This window comes from Labrus mixtus, chromosome 5 (assembly GCF_963584025.1).
Source record: "Labrus mixtus chromosome 5, fLabMix1.1, whole genome shotgun sequence".
Classification (NCBI taxonomy): Eukaryota; Metazoa; Chordata; class Actinopteri; order Labriformes; family Labridae; genus Labrus; species Labrus mixtus.
Genome location: NC_083616.1, coordinates 9,706,119 through 9,730,183, shown reverse-complemented (window position 1 = coordinate 9,730,183; position 24,065 = coordinate 9,706,119). Strand labels below are relative to the sequence as shown.

At 39.8% G+C, this 24,065-nt stretch overlaps 1 protein-coding gene across 1 annotated transcript; it reads right to left on the bottom strand.

The window, feature by feature from the left end:
- Positions 1–12,774: 12,774 nt before the first annotated feature.
- Positions 12,775–23,356, bottom strand: angptl2b (angiopoietin-like 2b). The gene is made up of 5 exons (XM_061037673.1): positions 22,826–23,356; positions 17,631–18,545; positions 15,295–15,488; positions 14,088–14,358; positions 12,775–13,975 (listed from the first exon to the last, which is right to left on the bottom strand). Exons 2-5 carry the CDS (start codon positions 18,508–18,510, stop codon positions 13,776–13,778), a joined length of 1,545 nt encoding a protein of 514 aa, XP_060893656.1. The 5' UTR covers positions 18,511–18,545; positions 22,826–23,356; the 3' UTR covers positions 12,775–13,775.
- Positions 23,357–24,065: the final 709 nt, after the last annotated feature.

Here is a 24,065-nt window from a genome sequence, read left to right as displayed (position 1 = left end):
TCTCATGTATCCTACAGTAGCAACACACCCATACAATCCTGAAAATGCAGCCCTCTCATCTTCTCCTGTCATCTTTTAAGTCACCATGTAGTTGTTGTAGGTGGCTCCCGAGACACAGCATTTAAAATGTTCTTTTATACCACTATGTTATTGTGCATTGTGTAATGGGGCTGACTCAAACTATTCCTTCATCACTTTTGAGTCAGGCTGAGAAACTTCTATATTGAGCTCTCTGACCACATAAGAATATAGTATAATAATGTTATTGTGTACACAGAGCCAAACAGCCCTGTGAATAAGATGCCACTGCCACGTTACAGGGGATCTGTGAGGAAGAAGTAGGCCTATAGCTGGTGGGATTGAAGAGGACAACAGTGACTAGGATATATAACAAAGAAAATACCGTTAAGTAATAAAGAAAAACATACACAGGGCACATAGCTTCAATACCACCATTAAATTAATGATTGTTTATTGGCCTAAAGTGATGCCGGTGCCTTTTTTCAGCTGAGGAAACCAAGGAGGGATATCAAAAGTGTTTGCTAATGTAGCTGCCTGTAAGCTAGCTGGTGTTTTAGTAGGCTATTGCTAGCTTAAATTATACTAATGATAAACGGTAATTACTAGTTCAGCTAACTGGTTAACTTATGTCGAGTTATAAAAGTAGCTCTGCCTCTTATAGACATTTTAAAAGTGCTACAAACTCAACACTTTAACCATATTTCAATTTTGACATTTTGCAACTTGTTAACACTTGTTGGAATTTAACAAGTGTATACAAAATATTTCAAGCTTGTTATACTTTGGTAAAGTGCGCATTATATTGTGTACATACCCTAGTTGTCATAGGTTTATTCATAGAAAGCTTTTCTTTAACTGTTTGGCCTTTAAATATTGACTTTGCACTTTAGTAACACACAGTTTTAGTTACAATATCGATGATTTAGTTGCAAAACTTTGAATGCCATTGCTGCTATCATGCCTTCCTGGGGCAGTTGAATTTAACAAAGTAACTGTTTATATAATTCACACCTGTGCTTTTTCTACACTGAAATCTCAAAAGGTCCACTGTTAAAAAAAGTTGTCTACAACTGAAACGATTGGGACACTGCAAGCAGTCCTGTTTGCCCTTGTTAGGCCCAAGATATACTAGCTTTTAACTTCATCTATGTGTGCAATGTGCACATAATGGCTCCTTTTTTTTGTTGAATTAGCTGTACACGTCCTCTAAAATAAATGCAACATGGATATTAGATGCAGAATGTACAGTAGTAAGCAAAAAAAAAACACGGCAATCACAGAATAAACATGCATTCAGAGATCCACAAATATGTTTTTTTAAAACCTTTGGACAAACTTCACGGTGTGTTAACATAAGGTGCCTGACTTGACTACTTGTCATCATGTATTTCATAACATTTGGGGCAAAAGATGTTTTGGTAATTTAAGATAGGCTACTTTTTATGAATTCATTTAGCCTATTGCACATCAACTTTTTGCTCAAATATAACTTGTAACAGTGACTTCCACACATCAGCTTGTAGCATCCATGCTGTTTGTTGTTGTTAAACCATTCTGACTTTTCAAATTGAAACACGTCGTGAACACACTGAAGTTGGAAGAACAACTTCATAACTTTGAAATGGGCCGAAACAATAATTAAAGCATATGTCAAATACAACCTTTTCCACCTTGTCCCTCTCATTATTTAAAACTTTTTCAATCAGGAGCAACTTCTTTGGAGTTCTACTCAGGAATAGCAAAGAAGAGGATGATCAGCGAGAAGAGACTTGACTACCACATACACTACAGACATTCAATTGTCCACAATCATCAACGTCAATCCAGGAAAATGAGCTCTTCAACTGCTGTCAGTGAGTTAAATCTCTGTTTTCAAACATTATCAGTTGCTAAGTTAATGGTATTATATAGCTAAAACAAGACACAGTTTATTATGTGGCAATCAAGCAGGTGATCAGTGAATAGTTAAGAAAATATTTAGGTTTGAATCTGCATTGACTTACTCTGTCTTTAAAATACTCTATTACAACTAAAGTATTCTTAGCCTCCTGTGCTTGAACTTAAAATTAGAGAAGCCCAGGAAACATTAATGCTATTAGTTCTTTATTTCTTGTTATAAAAAATGAACTTACACAAGCAAAGAAAATTATTTTTGCCTGCCCCAGCAGTAACATTACCGCTAACATTATACTAGTCTGGTTAATTGGTGTTATATTGTAAGAGTCGAGGCCTCAGCTTACCTTCAGCTCCTAGTGCAGGGCTGAAATGCTCATTGAATATCTAAAAGAAAACAATAATGTTAATGATTTAATTAATGAACAAAAGTAGTGTCATTAATATAGTTTCCAAATGAATATGTGCAGTGTAACAAAATGAATATGTGCAGTATATCTAAAGTTTATAGCTAAATCCATATGGTGGTTTGCTGTTTTAAAACATGCAAACAAACATGAGCAACTGACGGGAGAATGCAGTATTGAACCAATATAACCAGCTGAGAGGACTCTAAACTTGCTAACAGTATAATGCCGGACAAAGAGAACATCAGACAACACAATTAATTGCTTTTGCGTTTTAATTGTTTTTTATTCATGTAATTTAACCAAATCTATCCTAATGGCCCTCTGATTGAGAATTTGCTGACACATGAAAAAAAAAATGGCAGCAGGAAGTGTAGCAGGTGAGAGATTTCCTCTTATACAAAATGATTACACTGTGGTTTAACAGGATTTTTATTTGTGGAGGGGATGTCTTTCACACTTCAGAAGCAAAAGGAAAATGTAAAGGGACAATTTAGTGAAGATAACTTATTACCTCTTGGCCTGACCCAAACCGCACCAGTGTGCACCAGTGTGCACCAGTGTGCAATGGTTTCAGAGTACAGGTGTGCTTAGCTGTCAAGTCCATGGCCAGAGTGGAAAAAAGTAAAAAAAAAAGGCCTCAAAGTATGACAACTAGAAGGTAAGGCACTTGCCTGGATGAGGACAGAGCTTGAGTTCTGGAAGAGTGTCTGACATAATAACATAAAATCCGTGTAAAGAGGAACATCTGTCGGATTCTGAGAAACCCCTCCATTTCCAGAAAAAGACTATTTTTTCATTGGTCATATTTTCCTTTATTAAAACTGATTCAGTCTGTTGTACGGTAGGTCATCCATGCGCCAATAACTTTGACTCACAGTCGAGTAATGGTTTAGAGTCAATTGGGTTGCTGCCATGAGATCAAAACTGGTTTCTCACTCAGCTTCCTGGAATTTGTTTTAAATGAATTCATCAAACCAAAACCAGATAGAAATGGAGTTCATTTGTTTGTGTTCTGAGTCGGTCAGAAAATAGTGATAACCGAGTTGAGTTAAACTCTGAAAGGACACAGGCTATATATTAAAACAATGTCACAAGCACCAAATTAAAACCTAAGTATTGTTGTCCAGTACCCATGATAACATGTATAACATTTACTGTGAAAGATTTTAGTCTGCAGTCTTACAGTAAAGATACTTAACCAAATAAAGTTTTGTTGAACGTTGAAATACAGCAACACTGGTCACAGTAATATCTTGCAAAATACAATTTCCATTATGTAAAGGAAAATTCCCCTCTTCCATCCTTAAGAGATTTCCTGTAAGCTCCCTGCAGAGGTCTCACGGACGTTTTGGAAAGACATGAAATGGTGGTCGTGGCATATGGCTGTAAAGTATAAGAAAGTCTGCACAGCTCAACAGTTGGAAATCAGTTCAAGAGCTGAGCTTTTGGAAAAAATAACTGAAAAACCAAATGCAATAGGTCCACTCTGGTACAAACAATCAGTTGATTATTCCTTCCAAAGAGAGGCATAACCACTCTATTATGGTTCTATTTTGAAGCACATTTAACAACTCCCAAAGGCATTAAAATAATTTCACAGCATTTAATTGCTGTTGTTTGATGAAATTGCTCGGAAAAAAGTTGGGTTTTGTTGGCTTTGGTGTTCAGAGTTTTTGCTGACTTGCAGTGTGACAATAACAATGATAGGCTGTCACCTCAGGAAAAGTTTGCATTTCATATCCTGTGACAGAGACAGAAAAGTAATCCAGACTGAAAAAGCAGCATAATTGTGGTACCTCAATATGTTTATAGTCTGCGGCTAGCTATCACTGAAGGATGACGTAACATTGATGAAGAGAAGAAAAACAAAGAAAAGTTGACAGAAGATGATTTGTTTCACTGTCCTGACACTTTGTGGAGAATATCTAATCTTGTCATGCAAGTATTACAGTTTCTTCTACATGGGATTCTCTTAAATTGTAAGTCTGCTGGTGTATCACAATACCCCACAGCTGGTAATTGAATAATTAACCTCTGTTTCACAGCTGTACTGAGTTCTTACATGAAAAGATTTTACCATGACCCTTGCTCACATTTACTGGAAAAAAGGAGAAAGACGCAGTGGAAAAGCCTCCTCCCCTATGCAGCCCTTAATAGTGCTTCACATCCTGAGCACATGTGCTGACACATTAAATTCTAAATGTTAATACACAGTAACATCTGAATAATCTTTTAGTACTTACACTAGGATCACACAAAAGGTTTAAAGCATAAAACATAATCTCTTTTATTTATTTTAGAGACGATACACTATGTTGGGTTCACAGGATGGAGAAAAGACACTTTAAGTCTCTGTGTGAAACTTACATAAAAATTGAATTGTCTTCCTATTTTGTACAGAGCAACTCACTGGTGCATGGTCACACTCATTAAACTCTGTACATAGACTGCACAGGGATTTAGCAGTATTACATTAGCTTTCCACCATGATGATACATTTTCTGTTGATCCGCAGATAACTTGCGGCCCGAACCATAAGGGGTGATCTGAACAGATCACGGATCAGCAGTGATCTGTTTCTCATCTAGCTGCCACACAAAGGATTCAAAAGTGGCGTAGGTATCTTCTATGGTAATTTCCAGTTCAACATCAGACTCAGCCATGATGGCTGCTGCTCTGCGTGTATGTACCGATATCGCGGAACAGTTTTCACCCTGATGAGAAAGATTGTCACTTTTTCTGGTCGTTGTTTAACTCAGCATAGCATCATTGAAGAATCAGCCTTAGCTGGAGCTCCTCTCTAATGAATTTTCCCAAGGGCTTCTTTGCCTGGGATGTGTCAGCAACTTTTAGTCTACTTCAGCACTGCGTCTTGGTGTCTCCTGGCATTCCATCAGCCCTGAGGTTACTCTTCCCTTAACATTTGGCTTGTTTTCTGCACTGATGAAGACCATCTTGAAGCTAGTTACCAAACCGAAAACCCTATCTTGCAGCTTTTGAGTAGCTTCATCTTTGTGTTTCTCATTCATGTAGTTCAACATCTCTCTTTTTAATGGTCTTAGGAAGTGTTCTTTTAAATGCACAATACTGCTAAGGCAACAGGAATACAACAAAGTGAAGTACTGGTTTCTAACAGGAGACACTGAAGTGGTCTGCTATTTAAAGTTTATTTTTACATTCCAGCAGTGGACCCAATGATTTGCTGACAAATTCTGTGACGTCAGCATCTTCAAAGGTAGGAATTAGATGCTGCTCTTTTTTTTTCCTAAGACACCACCTTGGTGCAGCAGGCTATCAACCTGGGAATGTCCTTCATCCTTCTCCAGCCCTATCTTTACATCATGCATGCCATTTTAAAGTTGTTGTGCCTTTAACCACGCTTAAAAAACTAGCAATAACTAAGTAAGATAAGTCACTTTTAGCTTGTTTCATGACAAGTTGTTTATTATTTTAGTTATATTGCACATAAGTAAAGAAGTGACAAAACAATCAACTCTTAGATACAATCTGCGTCCAAAGCATTACAGTTTGCTCATCTCTTTCAGTACGGCAGCCTACTCCATGTTCGCTGCATGTTAAGTTTCCACACAGACTTGACATTTCTCATCCAGGCCCCAATAAGCACACACTTTTATCCCCACTGAGATGTTTTTTACTTGTATAATCCTCAAGGAATCTTTGTTTTTTTGCAGAAAGCAACTGTTCAGTTGGATGTTAAAGTGGACAGTCAGACTAGCGTGAGGCTCCATAGAGTGGCAGGACCTTAAGTCTATTGTTGGTGCGTAATATTGCACTAATGACCGCTCTTTTCACTTCAGGTCTGAGATAGCTTGGAGAAAAAATAGGTGTGTTGTACCTGTGATAATTTGCAAGATAGAAAGTTTTGGCGTCACTGATTTCGGTCTGCTGTTTGATACCTCTCCACTATGGCTTAACACTGGAGTTTTGTTAGTTTTAGTCACTATTGACCCAATGATCAAAGCAAGGTAAACAAATATCAATCGATATTATCGTTTCAAGGTACAGAAACTAAAGACTTTCAAAGTATTGTTGTTGCAGACTTACAATTAGAATATTTTATTTTTGTTCTTTTAATAATGGACATAATAAAATGATGAAACTTGTGATTTATACCCCTTATTTAAATCACAACCCTGAGATGGTTGTCACATACTAGCAATGCTCAATGTCCTTGTCAATCATCCCAATGCTTCACAATTATTCTCTTTGCCTACATGTGGCATTAAAGGCATAACAAAAGTAATTACAGTCCCACGTGAAAGCTGTGCTGTGGTGTGTCCTGCTAAGAGTACATTTATGCAAAAGGTGGAGTGAAAAGTATTCCTGGGAGCACTAGAAAACAAAAAAGTGGCTCTGAAAGTTCACGGACATGGACTTTACAGATGTGAAACAACAATACAGGACGGTTTGAAGGTTCAGGTTTGAAGGCTCAGGAAATGCGGTTCTCTTTATGCTGAGTGAGCATTCTGTCAGCTCGTGATTTTCCGTGTTGGTTGAGGATCGGGGGCTTCACAGGCCACCCTTACTGAAGGTTTTCCATCGTGGTGAGTCCTCAGACGTACACGGCATCCAAAGAGTCTGTCCTCTGTTTATGGAGACGTTGAAACAGCATCCTCTGTTTAACCACTGTTAGGTTGATTAAGAAAGCAGACTCAAACTGGTTTTAGATGTAAATGTTATAAAAACAGTGTTTACCAATCTGGGAAGACAGAAGGACTTTGTGCAAAGTTTATTTTACTGTCCCATCCATCTTTAGAAGAAACACAGCTGACAAGAGTGACAGTAGCAGTGATGAATGTCTTCCTTTGTCCCATCCCAAGCCTCTTTGTCATTGTGAAGAAAGATTTTTTAGCTTCGACTTATGAGCCAGGTTTAGCAGCCAGTGTTTGTCTGTTTAATGTAAGACAAGTGTTTTGGCTGCCATCACATAAGCATCCATCTTTATTTTGGCAGTGAAAAGTGCTAGCATATGAAGTTAGTTTTTATTCAGAGTAGGGATATGAATACATGTGTCACGTTTTGCTCTGTTAATGACTGGTCTCTTTGGACATCAGGTTGTCAGTCTCAGGGATTCATTTTAAATTGATGCTCTCTAGACTCTCAACAAAACTCTGTGCTGCTCCCAAAGTATGACATTAATGGGGCTTGGTTCATTGCAGTGTAAAGTCATTTTTGCTTCATTTTGCAGCTGTCTTTGGAAATCTCATTCACACATAGTAAAGTGAAGGTGGTTTCTGCTGTCAGTGGAAGGGTCTGCTAGATGCATTAGTTTTACAAGCCTGTCACATTTCATTTGTCATTTTCTGGCGTGCAGACTCTATGCAAATGCTGTTCATGATAGTGTTTGAGACAACATGATTTTATGTAAGAAGTTCTCAATACTAAATCATTTGATTAAGTTTTTCATAAAGCAGTTATCTACGACTATACTTTAATATGTAACTTTTTATTCTAATTTTTTATGAATAGATGGATTTTGAAAATTAAAGCAAACTGAAGCAGGTATCGCATAAAAGTACATCATGAAAAGCAGAGGAGATGAAAAGTCATTGTGCATGCACTCTTCCTTTTTGCAAATTTCTATCATCACTCATCAAATGAGTTTCCTTTTCTAAGCTCACACTACTCTTGCTCCACAGAGCGCTAGCTGTATCAATTCAATCTATCTGCCAATGCTTTTTAAAGGCCCTTATTTGTCATTATAGATCCAATTTTTACAGCAGTAATTACATTCATATGTTGTGCAATCATATCAGAAAAGCAATGCATAAATTGCATGCTTATTATTATATTCAATAGATAGAATACAAACTGTAATAAACAGAACAAACAAGGTAGGTAGCACAATTATAATAACAGTAATACTCCACACATTACAATAAAGAAATAATTTAAATATAAATAAATGAATGGCCTTATAAATAATAAAACAAATGATAAATAAAACAACGTAGGTAGCGCAGTTATAATAACATAATATAAAGCTGAGCCTACCTACACTCTCTTCATGTTGTGTGCCAGGAAGATGAGTTTGTCCACATTTTCCGGTAAAAGGGAACTTCTGGTCTTATCTACGATGTAGCCAGCCTTGGAGAAAATGCGCTCTGACGGGGTTGAAGTGGCCGGAACGCCAAGGCAGTGTTTGGCTGCTTTAGGGTAGCGGTCACTGTTTTGCTTCCACCATGAAAGTGGGCCAGAAGAATGGACGTTAGTCGTGTCTCTCAAGTATTGCTCCATCTCTTTCTTTGCGCTGTCTCTGTTGTATTCTTCTTCCTCTTCATCATCAGAGTCAGACAGCAACAGCTCCTGCTGTTGCTTTTTTTTTGATGGTGGCACGGCAGTCTCCTCTTCTTCATGGCTTGCTGTTGGTTCTTCTTCCACCTCCTGAACGGTATGTCGCTGGTGCAGATGTTCAGCCAGGTGGACAACCTTAAAATCTAATAACATTTATGCTAAATTAAAGGAAGAATATGCGATTTTTTGATCCTGCAGATGTTGCCCTTGAGCACCAGCATGAAACCATAACAACTAGCGCTGCATTGTTGTGTTAGCATGCTAATGCTATCTTTATTATGCTCGTATCTTCACACTGCATGTAAATTTACACGAAATAACCATGATCTATAAACGATTACCGTAACATCCGGTGTATAAGACGCACTTTTAATACCTATTTTTTCATCTTAAAAGTTGGCTGCTACCAATATACCAGTACAAAATACTGAAACACGCGCCGTCATTACCGCGGGTGCAGCAGCTCCTATCACTGCGACCTGGGGTGATTAAAAACCTTACAGTCTATAAACCCATCCCCATTCATTGTGTATTGAAAGAGTGCACGGTGTGCTGGGAAAGACGGCGACACATACCAGTCTGGCTGCGCAACTTTTTCCACATCTTTTCTCCCTAACGAGGTGATAATCATGCATTTACAGTGGTAAATTGTTCCGTAAATAAACCTTGTGGAGCGCTCTTTTGATTGAAAGAGTCCCATATTAAAGTTAAAAGAGTGACCAGCGGAGTCGGGCAGTGCGACTCTCAACGTCACAAGCTAGGAGTCTGTGCCTCACAACTTTCCCTGCAGCAGGCTGAGAGCTCAACTACCGTACTGTAGCTAGTAGTAGTGCAAACTCCTGAACGTGAAAACAAACGGAACTAAAGAATGACACAGCTGCACACAAACTGCACGTTGTAGACATCGCTGAAAACAATATAAATCGTCACGCAGGAAGACAGTTCAAACTTTTTTTTTCTCTCTAAGAGACCTTCAAAACAGGGTGCGTCTTATATACCGGTGCGACTTATATTCCGGATTTTACGGTAAGTGACATTCAAATAATCAGTGAGTACAGTATGTTATTCTTCTTTTCTCTAGTCCCTCAATTAATAAAATTTTATAGGCGAGGGGATGAGCTGGCCGGCGGTCCTGGCGATGTAAACAAAGTGTAGCGGTCACTGACCATTATTGTTCCACCAGTCTGTCAAGCATTTCACACGTAGAGTTCCATTGAGTAGCGACGTCTTGTCGGAGTTTGTGCTCTACAACATTTTGCTGGTCTTTTAAGGCAGCTGTTGCCTTTGCACTTTTTTTTTAAGTGTCCCACGAGATTCCTGGCAGCCGAAACTGTGCAACGTATTCTGTTTTAGGGCTGTATTTATGCACAGCTATAGCGTGTGTCCTGAGAAGAAGACCCCTTGAACGTCGCCTCATTTCTCCGGTTCTTTCCTCAGCGTCTCGGCACAGCACAGCTTCATATTGCTGGCATTGTCATGGACAGGGCATTTGAAATACTGGAGAATACTGGAGTTTGGGGACAGTGTAGTCAGGCTCCATCTTCTTCATTAATTTTCTGAAGCCTTCCCCCTTCGACTATGTTTATTGGTCTCATCCATAGCGACAAACTCTACTATGGCATCCGTTATCCCCTCTTTCATTTCTCCGTTATTGGTTTTTGGAACTGTGGGGTCTGCTGTATAGTTTTAGGTGTGGTAGAGGATGTTGATGGCTACGATGCCTGGGGAATCACCTATGGACATGGACAAGTTATTATCAGGCATACCCTTAGTTTTTATGCCCCAGATGTTCCAACATTATTCCTTATGTTTTATTTTAACTATTTTCCAAACAAAGGTAATGGCTAAGCTAAGTTTGCTAGCTAGTATGGTCTCAGTTTTTTACAGCATTCAGGTGACTTTTCATGCTTGTTGTGCCACCATGGTAGGCCAGTTTCAAATTGCATATTTGGCACACTGCCTTTGTCTTGTCTTCACTTAATTTAAAGTGTTCCCACACAGATGAAGTCTTCGGCATTTTGTCTTCCTTTTGATGGCCAAGGTGAACTGAAGTGTGACGTTCACGACCGCTGTGAGAATAGGAATATCAGGTACCCAAAAAAAAACAAAAACAAAAAACCCCTGAATATTCAAATCCTAAAATTAGTAATCGATTGCCTACCCGACGAGCGAACATTCGATTAGCCCAATATTCGGGTCCTGCCCTAGAGATATAATTTTTTGCCAATATCGCACAACCTTAGTCTATACTGTGTTGGTAAAAAATGTGAATGGGAAAATCTACTGCAGACACCGCAAGGGCATGCTTTTCATGGGTTTATGAGTTACTGTAAAATGTAAATAATGATTTAATTTGATATTCTAGTAAATATTTGTGATAGCCAGGGTAAAGTAGATGGAAACAGGTAAGGTACTATGTTAATACTGTTTTGAATTAAATAAGCAAATTGTTCAGTGCGTGCTGGTTGTTCAACTACAATCAAAATCTTTAATTTCTATTTTAAAAGCTTATTTTCCATAACTTCTACTCTATATTTTTTTATCAAGTTATTTATAACTTTAGTTTTTAGACCTCAAGTCAAACCAAATCATTATCTCATAAAATATATATTTAGTGTCTTTACTCATGTTTGTAAAATAGCAATGCAGAACTAATTGTTCCTTTGTAATGTTTCAAATACGCTACAAGTCTGTTTTCGATGGAGCCCACTGCAAGCACGCGTCAAGCTGGACAGAATGGAACGACCTAGCGTGCACCTTCCAATGGAGCAAAACTATGGCGCTAACGGAACACATCACACACAGACTATGTGGAAATTGGCAGTAAGTGTGCACGAGGCAAAGTTGCTCTGTACCGTGCTGAAGCACGACTGTCTCCTCTTCCCATTCCCCCGCTGGCCTGCGCTCATACTGCTCCAGGACAAGCCGGGCCTGAGCACGATTACCTCTTGTGCTTCGTCGTACTACAACATATGCATGGCTTTACGTAATTATGAAGCGTGCTTAGTTTACAAGACAAGCGTACTCAAAAAAAAAAGAAAAAAAAGGGGTGCGCAGTGGACAACGCAGCTGCAATACTGACTTTGGGGCCTATCATTTTATTTGGAAACAGCCATAACACTCCAGGAATTCTCGATAATGAAGGCTGGGATTGATTATACTTCATGTCCACTTTGTGTGCTGGTGCTTGTGCACATGAACTACTGTACCTTGCCGAAGCAAACCGTGCCAGTGTCGAGGAAATTTACGGGAGTCAATCAACAAAAAATAGTCCAGAGAGACTGAGGGTTGTTATGCAATAGAACATGGAAGCGGAAAAAGTTTGCATGAAACAGCTGATGGCTACAAAAACAAAATCATCGGACATAGTCAAGCTCGATGGTTTCCTGAAGAAGGCTCTTTTCAGTTACTTATTTGTTGAGAGGAAAAGTAAGCTGTACTCGCTTGACCTCACTTTGCCAGATGGTACCTTGAAAGTTGGAGGGTGGCAAGAAGATCTTCGTTGCCAGAGCGTGCAAAACATCCAGCAATTCTCTCAAAACCCACAGCTGCTACTTTCTCTCTCTATTCTATACTTGTATGATGTTCATGAAAATATGTGATGTAAGCATAAAGTCAAAGTAGTTACAACACAAGTACATTTCCAAGCATTTGTAGGGGGCTGCTGGACTGAGTAAAAAAAAAAAATGCAAATACAAAATTGATCTTTGACAAGATAAGTCACTTGACCGATTTAGTCATCTTTATCTTAAAACTTTCTGATGTTGAATTAGGCTAAGCAACTGTAAAAACACAGGGCCATGTTTTCATGCTTTACCATCAGGGCAGTGCGTATAAGAGGCGATAGTGTCAACCCTAGTTTGTTTTGGTTGCACTAAACTTGTTTTGGTTTAGTGCTGGTGCTCAAGGGCGACATCTACTGGATCAAAACGTTGCACATTCTTCTTTTAATCACTTCATGCTGGATTCATGTTCACTATAGTGATAGTAACAATAACTGTGTTATGCCAAACCTGAGTACCTAGATAAAGTGGTCTTTCTTTTAATTTGGAAAATGGATAAAGGCTATTTTGTTCTCTGAAGATATAATCTGTTCTCAGTGTGCTTTAAACCAAGAGACACAAAAAAGACAAAGTCAAGCTGTACATTTTTTTTATTGCAAATTAATTGAGAAATAACACGTTTAATACATTATATTACAAATACCTTTTATGTACAAATGCAATGTGTTGGATCTATTAACATCAACAAACTGCTTAATTTATACAGTAAATACAGTGCTTGATTTATACAAGCAAATTGATGGATACCTCCTCAAGCAATTCCAAGATTTCTGTAACAGTATTATGATGGAAAAGAAGCAGGACTTTGAAGAGAGTGTATCTCCAAAAAAGTTTGGTGCCGAGTTTATTTTCTCTTTTAGATCCATTAAATGTACATAGATCTATCAAAACATCATTAACTTAATGTTTTAAAATAAACAGCATTCATTTTTGCAAGAAAATAAAATGGCACTATTTATAAAGTATATTAAGTATGTAAATAGCAAAACTGGCCATAATATTAACCCTGTATTACAAGTTAGTAAATGTTACTGTACTCATCAATACACATTTCCAAAAAAATGTTTTAGGATGAAATAAAAAGTCACTGGAATTGTTTCCTGTGTCAATCTTATTTGCTTGTTCAAAGAAAATGTTCATACAAACTAAATACATACGGTAGGGTTCCTATCTCAAAGCAAAGTAATGAATTATTATGATCTTTCCTTTTAACTAAAAAAGCACTAATTGTTTTTTTTCACTCTGTTAACATTGGACCACTGTCAGATTAACAGATCTTTGTTTTATTAAAGACAGTGTATTAAAAAAAAACTCCTGAGCAATTTGCACATGTCCCAGCTGACCCGAAAGGAAAACGGAAGCTGGGTTATGATGCACAAGGTGCACACAATCTTTGACTGCGGCACCAGTATATCTGCCTGATGTTATGATATTGCACTTTCAACATTTATATTCTCTTTGTCATCTGTCTTGACCTGGTGCCACCCCATTAAACAAAAAAGACCATGCTTGCTTGGAATTCAGGAGTCAAAAAGTTTGTCTTTAAACAGTACAGTATGTGTTCCTTGGATGCTTAGTGGAAGGTGTTTGGGTTTGGACGAATCATCATAACCACTTTCTTTAGTGAGTAGGCTCCTCCTCTGAACTCAGCCCAGTAAACTCCATCTTGGTAGCGACTGCGATAATGTCCTCCTCTGTACCAAACTCCATTCAAATTTGAATGGGCACAAGAGTTGTACCACCACCCTCCCTTCTGGTAGTGGGCACAGTTGCCTAGAAATACCAAAAAGATAATTATACTGTTATAAACATTACATTTACATTGGAACCATGATAATCCATTACTGATTTTGAAGTTTAATACTATCTAGAATTAAAGTGTTACCTGTATATGCATCATGATCTCTGTCCAGTGTTGTGAACTGCTTGCCATTATGCCAAGTTAGGGAGTCTCCTGCATTGCCATGGTAACGGCCCACCCTTAGCTTGTAGAAGTCTGCCTCAGGCTCCACTCTGAAGCTGGCATACTCAGCAAACACCTTTCGGCCAGACCAGTCCTCCAGCGTGACCAGTAGTTTGTAGTTTCCCTGGTTAGTCAGCCAGTAGATGTTCTCCAGACCCAGCCAGTACTCACCATCTATATTGCCAAAACCTTGCTGTGAAGACAATGATAAGAGAACACCTTAGTAAGCTTAGGAAATGTTGCTAAATGCTCTTTGAACAGTTTTGCATAGTTACTTTGAATGTCTGGGGGATAATTTAGGGTCATTGCCCATGATCTGGAGGTAATTGAGAGTTCAGCCCATCTATGGGGTTGTTTATCGTCTTGGAACATTAATTTAAATGGACCCTTTGATTCAAGTTTATAGCTAGCATCGGGTGTCCAGATTGCCACTATTTTTTGTTATTGAAAACACAGCAGGATAAAACTGCATGGTATAAAATCTGACTCAGTGGATACTGCCCTGCTGCTGTTTTCTGGCTCCAGTCACACTGTAAGTTGGTTTGTGGTATCCCCTAGCCCACATATGTTTTGAATCATGGAAACATCCCTTAGGTTAAGTGTACAAATGAAATTTCGAATATATTGTGGTTCAAAGGTTTCCATAAAAGTCTAGGAAATATCTCTATGGTCCCCCTAAGATGAGATTTCAGAACTTTTTGGCCTGCAATCAAATGTTTACTAGAGAACTGTTTCTCTCTTTGTGAGATGTTTCCCTCTAAATGATAAAGAAAACTAGTTGCTCGGAATACCCTGTTTTTGGAGTACACCAGATTCATAGAATTAATAGAAAAATACATTTATTTTGGCAGAATTTCAGGGATTGCTAACACAAGCAACCAATGTGGCTTCTAAGTCATGTTCCTAAATTTTTATTTGAGTGTGAAGTCATTCACAAAGACCAATTGATGTTGCTGGAACTAATGAGTCATATGGCTTATGCAGTGACTGAGGCTGGTGCTCCATCAGAAGTTTTGAAACCTTAACAATTACCTATTCATTACTGGTTCACATCTGGTTGGTGTCAAACAACCTACATAAGCTTCCCCCTAGACTATGAGGTCCTTGATTTGGTGTGTGGTTGTCGCACCTTGTACGTCTCCCAGTTCCTAAAGAAGTTGACAGAGCCATCCACCCTTCTTTGGATCACAGTCCAGCCACCTGGGTCATGTCTCTGGTCGCACCACACCTGCATAAGCCGGTTGGCATTTTCAGGCTTCACCAGATACATACCACTGGTAGTGTGGCCATCTTCCAGAGCCTGCAGACAATCTCTAAATGGACCTGAAAAGAAAGATGACGGCATCAAATGATTTAAAGCATGTCAAATCCAGGCAGTTACAACAGTTTTTTTTTTAAGTTAAGAAAGGGGAATAAAGAATAAGTCACAGTTGCACAAAGGGTTTTTATTCTCTGCCATAGGGAATCCCATTTTTCAGCAGAGGCTCTCATTTTAACAGCAGAATTGACTTTGGCGGCTTCTCTCACAGGGGAAATGGCTGCCGATAGTGCAGCCAAAAGAAACACTGGCATGAGGGCAAAGGGAAATCTGACTGCTGAATGAGGAAACAGTAGCAAAAATGTTCAAGCATCTGTGAGGCTTTACAGTGCAGGATTATTTTACTTACTTTCACTAAGATTTTTTTGTTAATATTATACAGACACATAGTAAGTGGAGGCTTACCTAACAGGTTTCACATCATGTTTTTAAGAGAGGATTTCCAGGACTGAGTGAATCTAAGGACGACATGTAAATCCCTGTCTTCACTTGCACTTTTCTTCCAGTAAGTCAGCTAGGTCATTATTACATTACTTATTCTTGTGATGTAACAGGACAGTCACTGCAGCGTGCTATATAGATGTTTTACAAATGAAAAACAAAACTGGCTCAGCTTCTTGTCTAACAAGTATAATGTTTATTATTTGGAAACATGATCTCTACAATGTTTTCAACAATAGAATGTATAACAAATGGTTGTAGCTTTTTGTATGTGTGTATGTTTTGTTTAATTTTTACGTCAGAAATGACCTCGTTTCTGTTCTACCATGATGATTTTTGCTCAAATTCCAAACCCAGTAGATTTGTAAACCCTAATGGGGCAACTGGCTCCCCTGATTAAATTGGCTGTGAAAGTGTTTAAGTTCTCAAGATTTCACACTTGTGTGGTTCGCCAACTGGCCCGGATTACAAAGTGTTCAAATACAATGGAGACAAATGAAAAGAGAATAGAGGTCACGCAAAGAGGTAGATGTGAGGGAAGGAGAGCATAAACAGTTTGCAAGAGAGATAAAGAAAGAGAAGGTTTATGAACGTAGAAGAAAAATGTCATTAGATCCTGCTCTGTTATTATGTGCACCATAAACAGATACAAGTGTTCCCATTATGTGAACAGCCAAAAGGTTGTTGTTGTTTTTATAAAATTACTCAAGGTAATATCTGTCTCTCGCCCCCGTCTCTGCCACCCGTTTAATCTCAGGAATTTCTCTGTTGAGTAAAGCCAGAAAGCTGCACTGCCCTGCCTTACTCTGTTCTGCTTGATAAAGTCTACAGCTTGGTGGAACATATGACTGATTCTTGCATGGTTCAAGTGGAACAAATGACATCACTGACTGCTGGTATCTCTATCTGTTTGTACTTTCCCCCCCTCCCATTTTTCTTAGACACCATCCCTCTTTAAGTTGCTCTGTCAGGTTGCGTTTTCCTCTCCCTTTCTTGCTTTGTGTGAAAATCTGTTCGTGTTAAGACTTATGTAACAATTTGGGGTGTTAGTTGCATGGCTGTGGGCAGGAAATTACTTGCCTCCATTCAAACATTGCATACAAAGACTACTGTTCACGCACGCAGCCTGGTGAAAATGGCAAGCAGTGTCACAAAAGGTCAATGGAAAAAAGCTCCAAGTCAGGTTGGGAATAGTTTGTTCTTTTTCCCAACATTTAAAATCTACTAATGAAAGGGAACGGCAATGGAGTAGTCCCTAAAGTTGATTGAATACAACCTTAGCATATATTTCAAAGCCTTATCATTCATTAATGTGTTTAAGAGCCCCTTCTTTTAGGATCCATCTATCCATTAAAGCACATGCATTTACCCTGCTAATGTGCTTAATGTTTTGTGGGGGTTGAATAATGGCAATTGGATGATATGCATCTCAAAGGCTGTAGACAAACATGTTTCTGTTCCCACTGAAAGACCTTTGCCATGGGAATGTGTGGGTCGTATTTAAAATTGCTATGGCTGGAACAATGGGATGTCTGGTATTGTCTTGTGATTAATGATCAAGAGGTTCACAATATACTTAGAAACACTATTCTCTGTCGGGCTGCTGTTTGTGAGGGTCACTGTGAGTTTGGTAACATTCATCAAAAATTCAACTTACAATAAAGGGCTTTTGTATAAAAGTTGATATCAAACAATGCTAGACTCACCAGATGGCTTGTCGGTAGTGGAGGGGCTGTGTGTGCCAGTGGGCATTGTGGGAAGAAGAGGCGGCTGGGATTTTTGGTCACTCTGGATCTCGTTGCTGATTGGGTTGTTAATTCGTGGGAGTACAGGTGGTTGGTAAGGCTTGTTGAGAGGTGGTGATTGTGGAGGTGGCTGAGGCCTTGGCTGGGGGACTGGCACATGACGAGGGGGAGGGCGACTCTGGCACTGCTCCTCCAAGAGGGCAATAAGAGCTGATTGGTTTGTGGCCAAAGATGCCAAATGTTGGTACTTGTGCTCAAGATCTTTGTATCGACTGGTGAGCTGTTGCATCTCAGATGTTTGGTTTAGTATCTTGTTCTCCATCTGAGCCAATTCCAAGGCATTGTCTCTCTTCCTGATAATCTCATGGAGCAGCTGCATGTACAGCTGAGTGACTCTGGAGTTCATGTTTCGGCTCTCCTTCCTCAGCAGTTTGACCTCATTGACAATCCCTCCGTCCACCTCTACCAGTTGCTGCAGGGTCTCAATCTGCCTCTTCTGTTTCTGTAGCTCCACATTAAGCAGCTCTAACTCTTGTTTGTTGACCCGATTCTCCAGCATGGCCTCCGGCTCCTTGGAGTTGACACAAATGGCTCCGCTCACTTTTTGTTGTGGCACAATGAAAGTGTAAGAGCACTTATCCTGCTGCTGGTCAGCAGGAGCACGCTTGCTCCTTCCAGCGTAGAGAAACTCTCTCTCTAGACCATCCTCACTACTCTCAAATTCTTGGGCCCTGTCTTTGCCATGTGTGCTGTCTGATGCACTCCCCAGAGTCTGTTGGACACCACAGGATAGTCCATAAACAAGAAGGAGCCTCAGCAGGACCATTGAAGGAGGATCCATGAGTTAGAGTCCAACTCACCAAAGCCTGCCAAGACCTGGATAAAAAAATGGATAACATGACTGTTTTAGTGAAAAAGCTGTTATAACTGACCAAATTTTGTTGTCTCAAGAATGGAGACCAAATGAGTGTACCTACTGTGAACCATCTTTCCTTACAACTTGAACTGAAAGCCCTCACGAGTGGGCTACATATACCCCTTTTTTTAAAGAACATTAGTGGAGTCCTTCTCAGATGTTCTGATTGAGACCTGAAGAAAGCGACCAATCAGAATACACTGCTGCTATCCTCTGTTAACTGCTGGAAGTTGACCAGTTCAGAAGCCCATCTATACATTTCTAAGGGTGCTTGGCTGGAGGTCGTTACATTTTAGAAAAACTGGTCTACCAAAACACATTAGATCTGAAAGGAAATCTCCCGCTCTCCCAGCTAGAAGCTCCAGTGGCTGCTATGACAGAAAACACATTACACATGGCATTTATCACGATTTGTTTAAAACAGGTTTCTACCATCAAAGTCTTTGCAGAACATCTGGTTTGAAAGTAACTTACTGTATCTTTTCACTGACTCAAGTATTTTATTTTGTCTAATAAGGACTTTCTCAGGTTTTTTGGCAATTGCCACTGCTGGTTGATGAAACACGGACACAGCTATTTGCCCCCCTCTGCAAGCCTGGACAGGTTTGCTTATGGAAAATTTGAGACATTACCAGATGATGCTATTCAATGAACTTTTTTTTCTAATTTTGAGCATTCTTTATTAAATCCTTTCCAAAGCCCTTCCTAAAAAGCAAATAAGTTGCATTCAGACAGTGAAACGCATTAATAACAGCTTTACTTTGAACATGTAAAATGCTTTCTCTTAGCATCTAGTGTGCTGAATCTAATTAAGGATGTTACATGACATAATCCTGATCTGGAATATTTCCCTGTTAAGATCACAGTCTCTTTAGAATTTTTCCTCGTGTCAAAACCCATAATTATCCCTCAAACTTAATGAAAATGAGATGCCTAACTGTTGGACCTACAATTCAAAATGTATTAATTCTGATTACAAGAATAAGTGGAGGCCCTGTTTGTAGACGATACATTATTAGGAGATGCCACTAAGGGCTGCAAAGAAAGTAACTTCTGTGTAAGGATATCAAGGCCTTGAACTCCTGGGGCACCCTAATTGAAAGCTGCTGCATATTGGATTACAGAGGGGTCCTGTGTGACATTTCCCCAGAGTATGAAGGGGCCAGTCTAATCAAAAAAACATCATAGAGAGGCTGAAATTGGCCTGGTTTTGCAGAATCGCGTCAGGAGAGGCAATCTTACATGTGATTCCCTCAAGCATTTATTATACTTTTTTCTTGGTGTAGAAGATAATGTACCACATTAACGTCAGAACAGAATTGGGAAGAGAGCAGAAATGTTTTTGTCTTGTTATTCCGGGCATGCTGCCAGCACATTAGGTTGGAGACATGGAGAAGAAAAATGTAGCGCTCTCCAAGAACATGACCCCTGGCACATTCGACCCTTCTGGCTTTATCTGTCTAGAATAGACTGTGAAAACACGTCTTTTTAGTGGATTTTTTTCACATGGCTCTCTTGTGTAACCTGTCAGTCTTTTTGATTCATCCATGTTTATACCTAGCAGTTACAAGTCCTCATCTGACATTACTGCTATGATTAAAAAACTATCTAACAAATAGAGTGCTTTCTGTTTCAAATTCACCATGAAATTGTCTTTTTGCATAGTTCTAGTACAAAGCCTGGTTGTATGACATCACCTCTACAGATGCTGATTGATGAAGTAATTCCAGTGTTTTCAGAAATATTTTTCACACTACGCAAAGAAACACTTATCAGTTGTCAATGAAATGATCTCGTACTGTAAGTCCTAAAGTGCTCACTAATTACGGCTTTTAAGTAAGCCCACACTGACATAATAGAGCAGCCTCAGGCCTGTCCCCTGTAATGTGCTGATGACTGTGTTTGGCCGGTGGCTCCTGCGGTTTCTCTGGAACATGAGCTCTGTGTCTCTGCGAAATCCAGTTATTTACCCCTGCTGCTGAGGAGTCCCATGTTGGACATCGTTAGCCCGGAATCTCCTTTTCCAGGCTTCACTACACTTCAAACCTGAAGGGAAAATGCTTGCAGCTTGTGATGAAATGTGGGCTGTTGTTTTTTTTTGTTTTGTTGCATGAGCATGTGTAGTATGTGCGTGTCTGAGATTTTTTTCTCTGTGAACGTGTGTTTTAAAAGACAACAACACTTGCTTGACTCTGTCTCCCAGGAACCTTACAGAGAGTCCCATCTGCCCTGACTGAGACAGCCTGTTATTAACCCATCTGCAGTCTGCCAGAGGGAACAACAGAAAGGCTCCTCCTCCTACGTCTTTGCTGTTAACAGCCACCACAGATCATTATTGTGCCTACATTATTTCACTTTAACAAGCTGCTATTGACTGGCCAATGGCTGTAATGATTAACTGGTGTTGAGAAGTGTCTTAAACGACTACGTCTCAGGGTTTATAGACAAACAGCTTGAGTGCACTGACTGGAAAAAAACATTGTAATTTGATTGGTGGAACTCCTCTTAGGTAATTTCTCTGTCTGCTTCACACCAAAATGTTTTGGTTTAACTGTCTACAGGTGGTAAGTCTGTGTTTATGTGACTCCTCGTTCATGATTTTACTCAATGTGAAATCAAGTGTGATATGTGGGCAGGTCAGTGTGTCTCTGACCAGCGCTGTTCTCCAGTCTTTTTGGTCATGCTCAGCACTTATTAATTAGAAGGTGGGCAGCCTAAGACTGGCTGATGTCTCACCCCAGCCCCTCTCATTTCAGCATGAGCATGGCATTCCTCACATTCTTCGTCACCTCATTAGAGTGGTCTGCCATACACACATGCAGAGTCAGTGGCAGTGGCAGACGGAGAGAGTTAGACCATCGAGGCGCAGGACCACTACTCCCTTTATCCCTGCGTACCTGGTTAAGACATACTGTATCTACTGACCCATTTCACTCCCAGTGTCCTACTTTCTGTGTGAATGCTTCATAATCACATCATCATCATCCACAACAGGAGATCACAACATGAGTACACTGCACCTAATTTGTCGGTAGCTGAAAAGAAGCGGGCGCTTTGCGGGACGGCTTTGTGCTGCATGTTCAAATTAGGGCCGACTCAGGGGAGAACTGGCAGTCTCTGGCATGACACCCAATATGTGTTGGATCAGAGTCAAATTCAATTTGCTCATGGTAATCTGCACTATTACATTACCTGTAGGGTGTCCTCATTCTTTCCGCAAGCATGTAATCCATGTAAGCGTGTAACATGACATTCTGGACAAGATTAACCTCAAGTACCTGCTCAGTTAGTTGGTAAAGGCAGTATTTGTTTTTTTTCTTTTCATGAAGCAGGAGAATTCAAGTTTTTGTTTGAATTAAGGTTTGTGAGTCTCATGCTGCCTGGTGCGTTCTTCCACTTGTGATCTGAGTCAGACGCGGCAGCAGGGGGTCAACTGAATTGTTTCGATAAGTTCCAGCATGCTACCTCAAAGCCCCCTTATCCAAACACTAACCCGGCAACAGAAACAAAGACTGGATTCAACTGCCTGCTTCCCTGTCCCCTTGAGCCCAGGGGAACATCCTGAGCTGCAGGCTGTTTACATACATTATCCTTTTTTTCAGTAGTAAATTGTACTTTTTAGATATCAGGAAAAAAAAAATCAACATAACTTCAGTATGTATCCTACAAGGCTCTTGCTGTACAGAATATCATCTCCTAAACATCCTACTCAGCGCCCATGTGCTGTTGTTTTACTCTTTAAGGGTCCTGTGTTTTATCAGTAGCAAAGAAGCACTTAGCCTAAGGAGCCCGCTCTCCAGCATCCCCCTGCGCTGATTTAACCCCCGTCAGCCAAGTCAATCAGTCTCATCTGTCCAGTTAGTCATCAGAAAGAAGAATTACTCTTTTGCAACAAACGGTGAGTCACACAGCAGATGTTGCATGACAACTGATGAATTCAAGATTAAACAAAATCTCTGTTATGTAAAATGCAGCAACTTAAGAGGGCAGAGCCAGAGTCTAACTTCATTCAGTTTGACAAAAAAAACTTTGATTGCGTCACTATTATTTTTAAAATACCCTGACTGATTCTGATTTTACTAACAACTTCAATCATCATTTGATCTGTTACGGTTCTTCTAACAGATGTGGATGTCTTATGATTGAAGAGAAATTAGGCAATATTTTAATGTAATGTAAGCCCTGGACCTTTTCAATAAGATGAATGTTTTAAAAAATAATCAAAGGTTACAATGCTTACGTGATAACTGTAGGGTATTGATGAGTCTCCCTCAGTTGCCTTGCCCTCCTGGCAAAGCTGAATGAAGTTTCTCCTGGTAGAAAGTCATCCCAAGTGTGAAAGCTGCACCCTTGTGTCCTCCTCTTACTCGTTTAGTTTCTCACTTTTTGTCACCTTAGTCCAGTCCAGGGAAGACAAGCAGAGGTGTTTTTAAAGCCTATTATTAAAAGACCGTCATAAGCTGAACAGATGCTTAAACTTCCAGCAACAGTTCAGGAAATAAATAGATTGTTCCAAAATGCACTTGAGGAAAGTTGCAACAATTTCAAGAGACAACTAGTAAACTACTAAAGTTAATCTGGATACTAGAGGTAGTTTCCTGATAAATGTTGAAACTCCAGGGCAAGTTTGAGTACTGCCTGTGGCCCGTTAGGAGAAGACTGTCACTTTTCTGTGGGCTGAATCCATCACTTCTGCCTCACAGCTCTAAGAGGCTGTCTCTCTCAAATGCACCTCTCTCCCTCCCTCTTTCTCTCTCTCTCTCTCTCTCTCTCTCCCGCTCTCTCTCCCTCCTTGGTGCTTTTAAATGATGAAAAATCCGCTTGCAGTGTTTCAGTAGGCAGACAAATTAAGTTCAGATCCTCCCCCTCTCCTTTAAAAATGAACACATTCTTGTTTAAAGCAACAGCCTTGTTTCTCCACCCCTCCTCCCTATGGCACAAAAGAGATCCACAAGCATGCACAACACCAGGCACACACACTCACTCACTCTCACACACACTCACACACACTACTCAAATTTCCAACCCCCTGCCCCCTTGCCACTGGTTTACCACCACCACTAACTATTTCTGGCTTAGACTGCATGGTTCCTCTAGAGTTGGCAGCACTGATGTTACACTGATCAGATTATAATTGACCGTGAATGATCAGTGTCCCCCAGAGAAACTGGGAAGAGGCTGACATATAGGAAGCATAGCCAGGTGTTTGACTTAGAACCGGTCTGGGTGAGGGATGACTGACTATGCTTTTTAGCCTGGAGGTGTTATGTCTGAAAGTGGCTGTCTGTGCATACACAGCAGCACACTTGGACTACATCTTCCAAGGGGATAATTACATAACGGCTTCAAGAGCTGTGGGTACTTGTGTCCTTGTGTGTCAGAGGACGAAAGGATATGAAACACTTTGTCGTGTCAAAGTGGAGACAGTCTTGCCAATTGCTCATAAATTTCTCAAGGAAACTCTTGGCTTTAGTTACTGT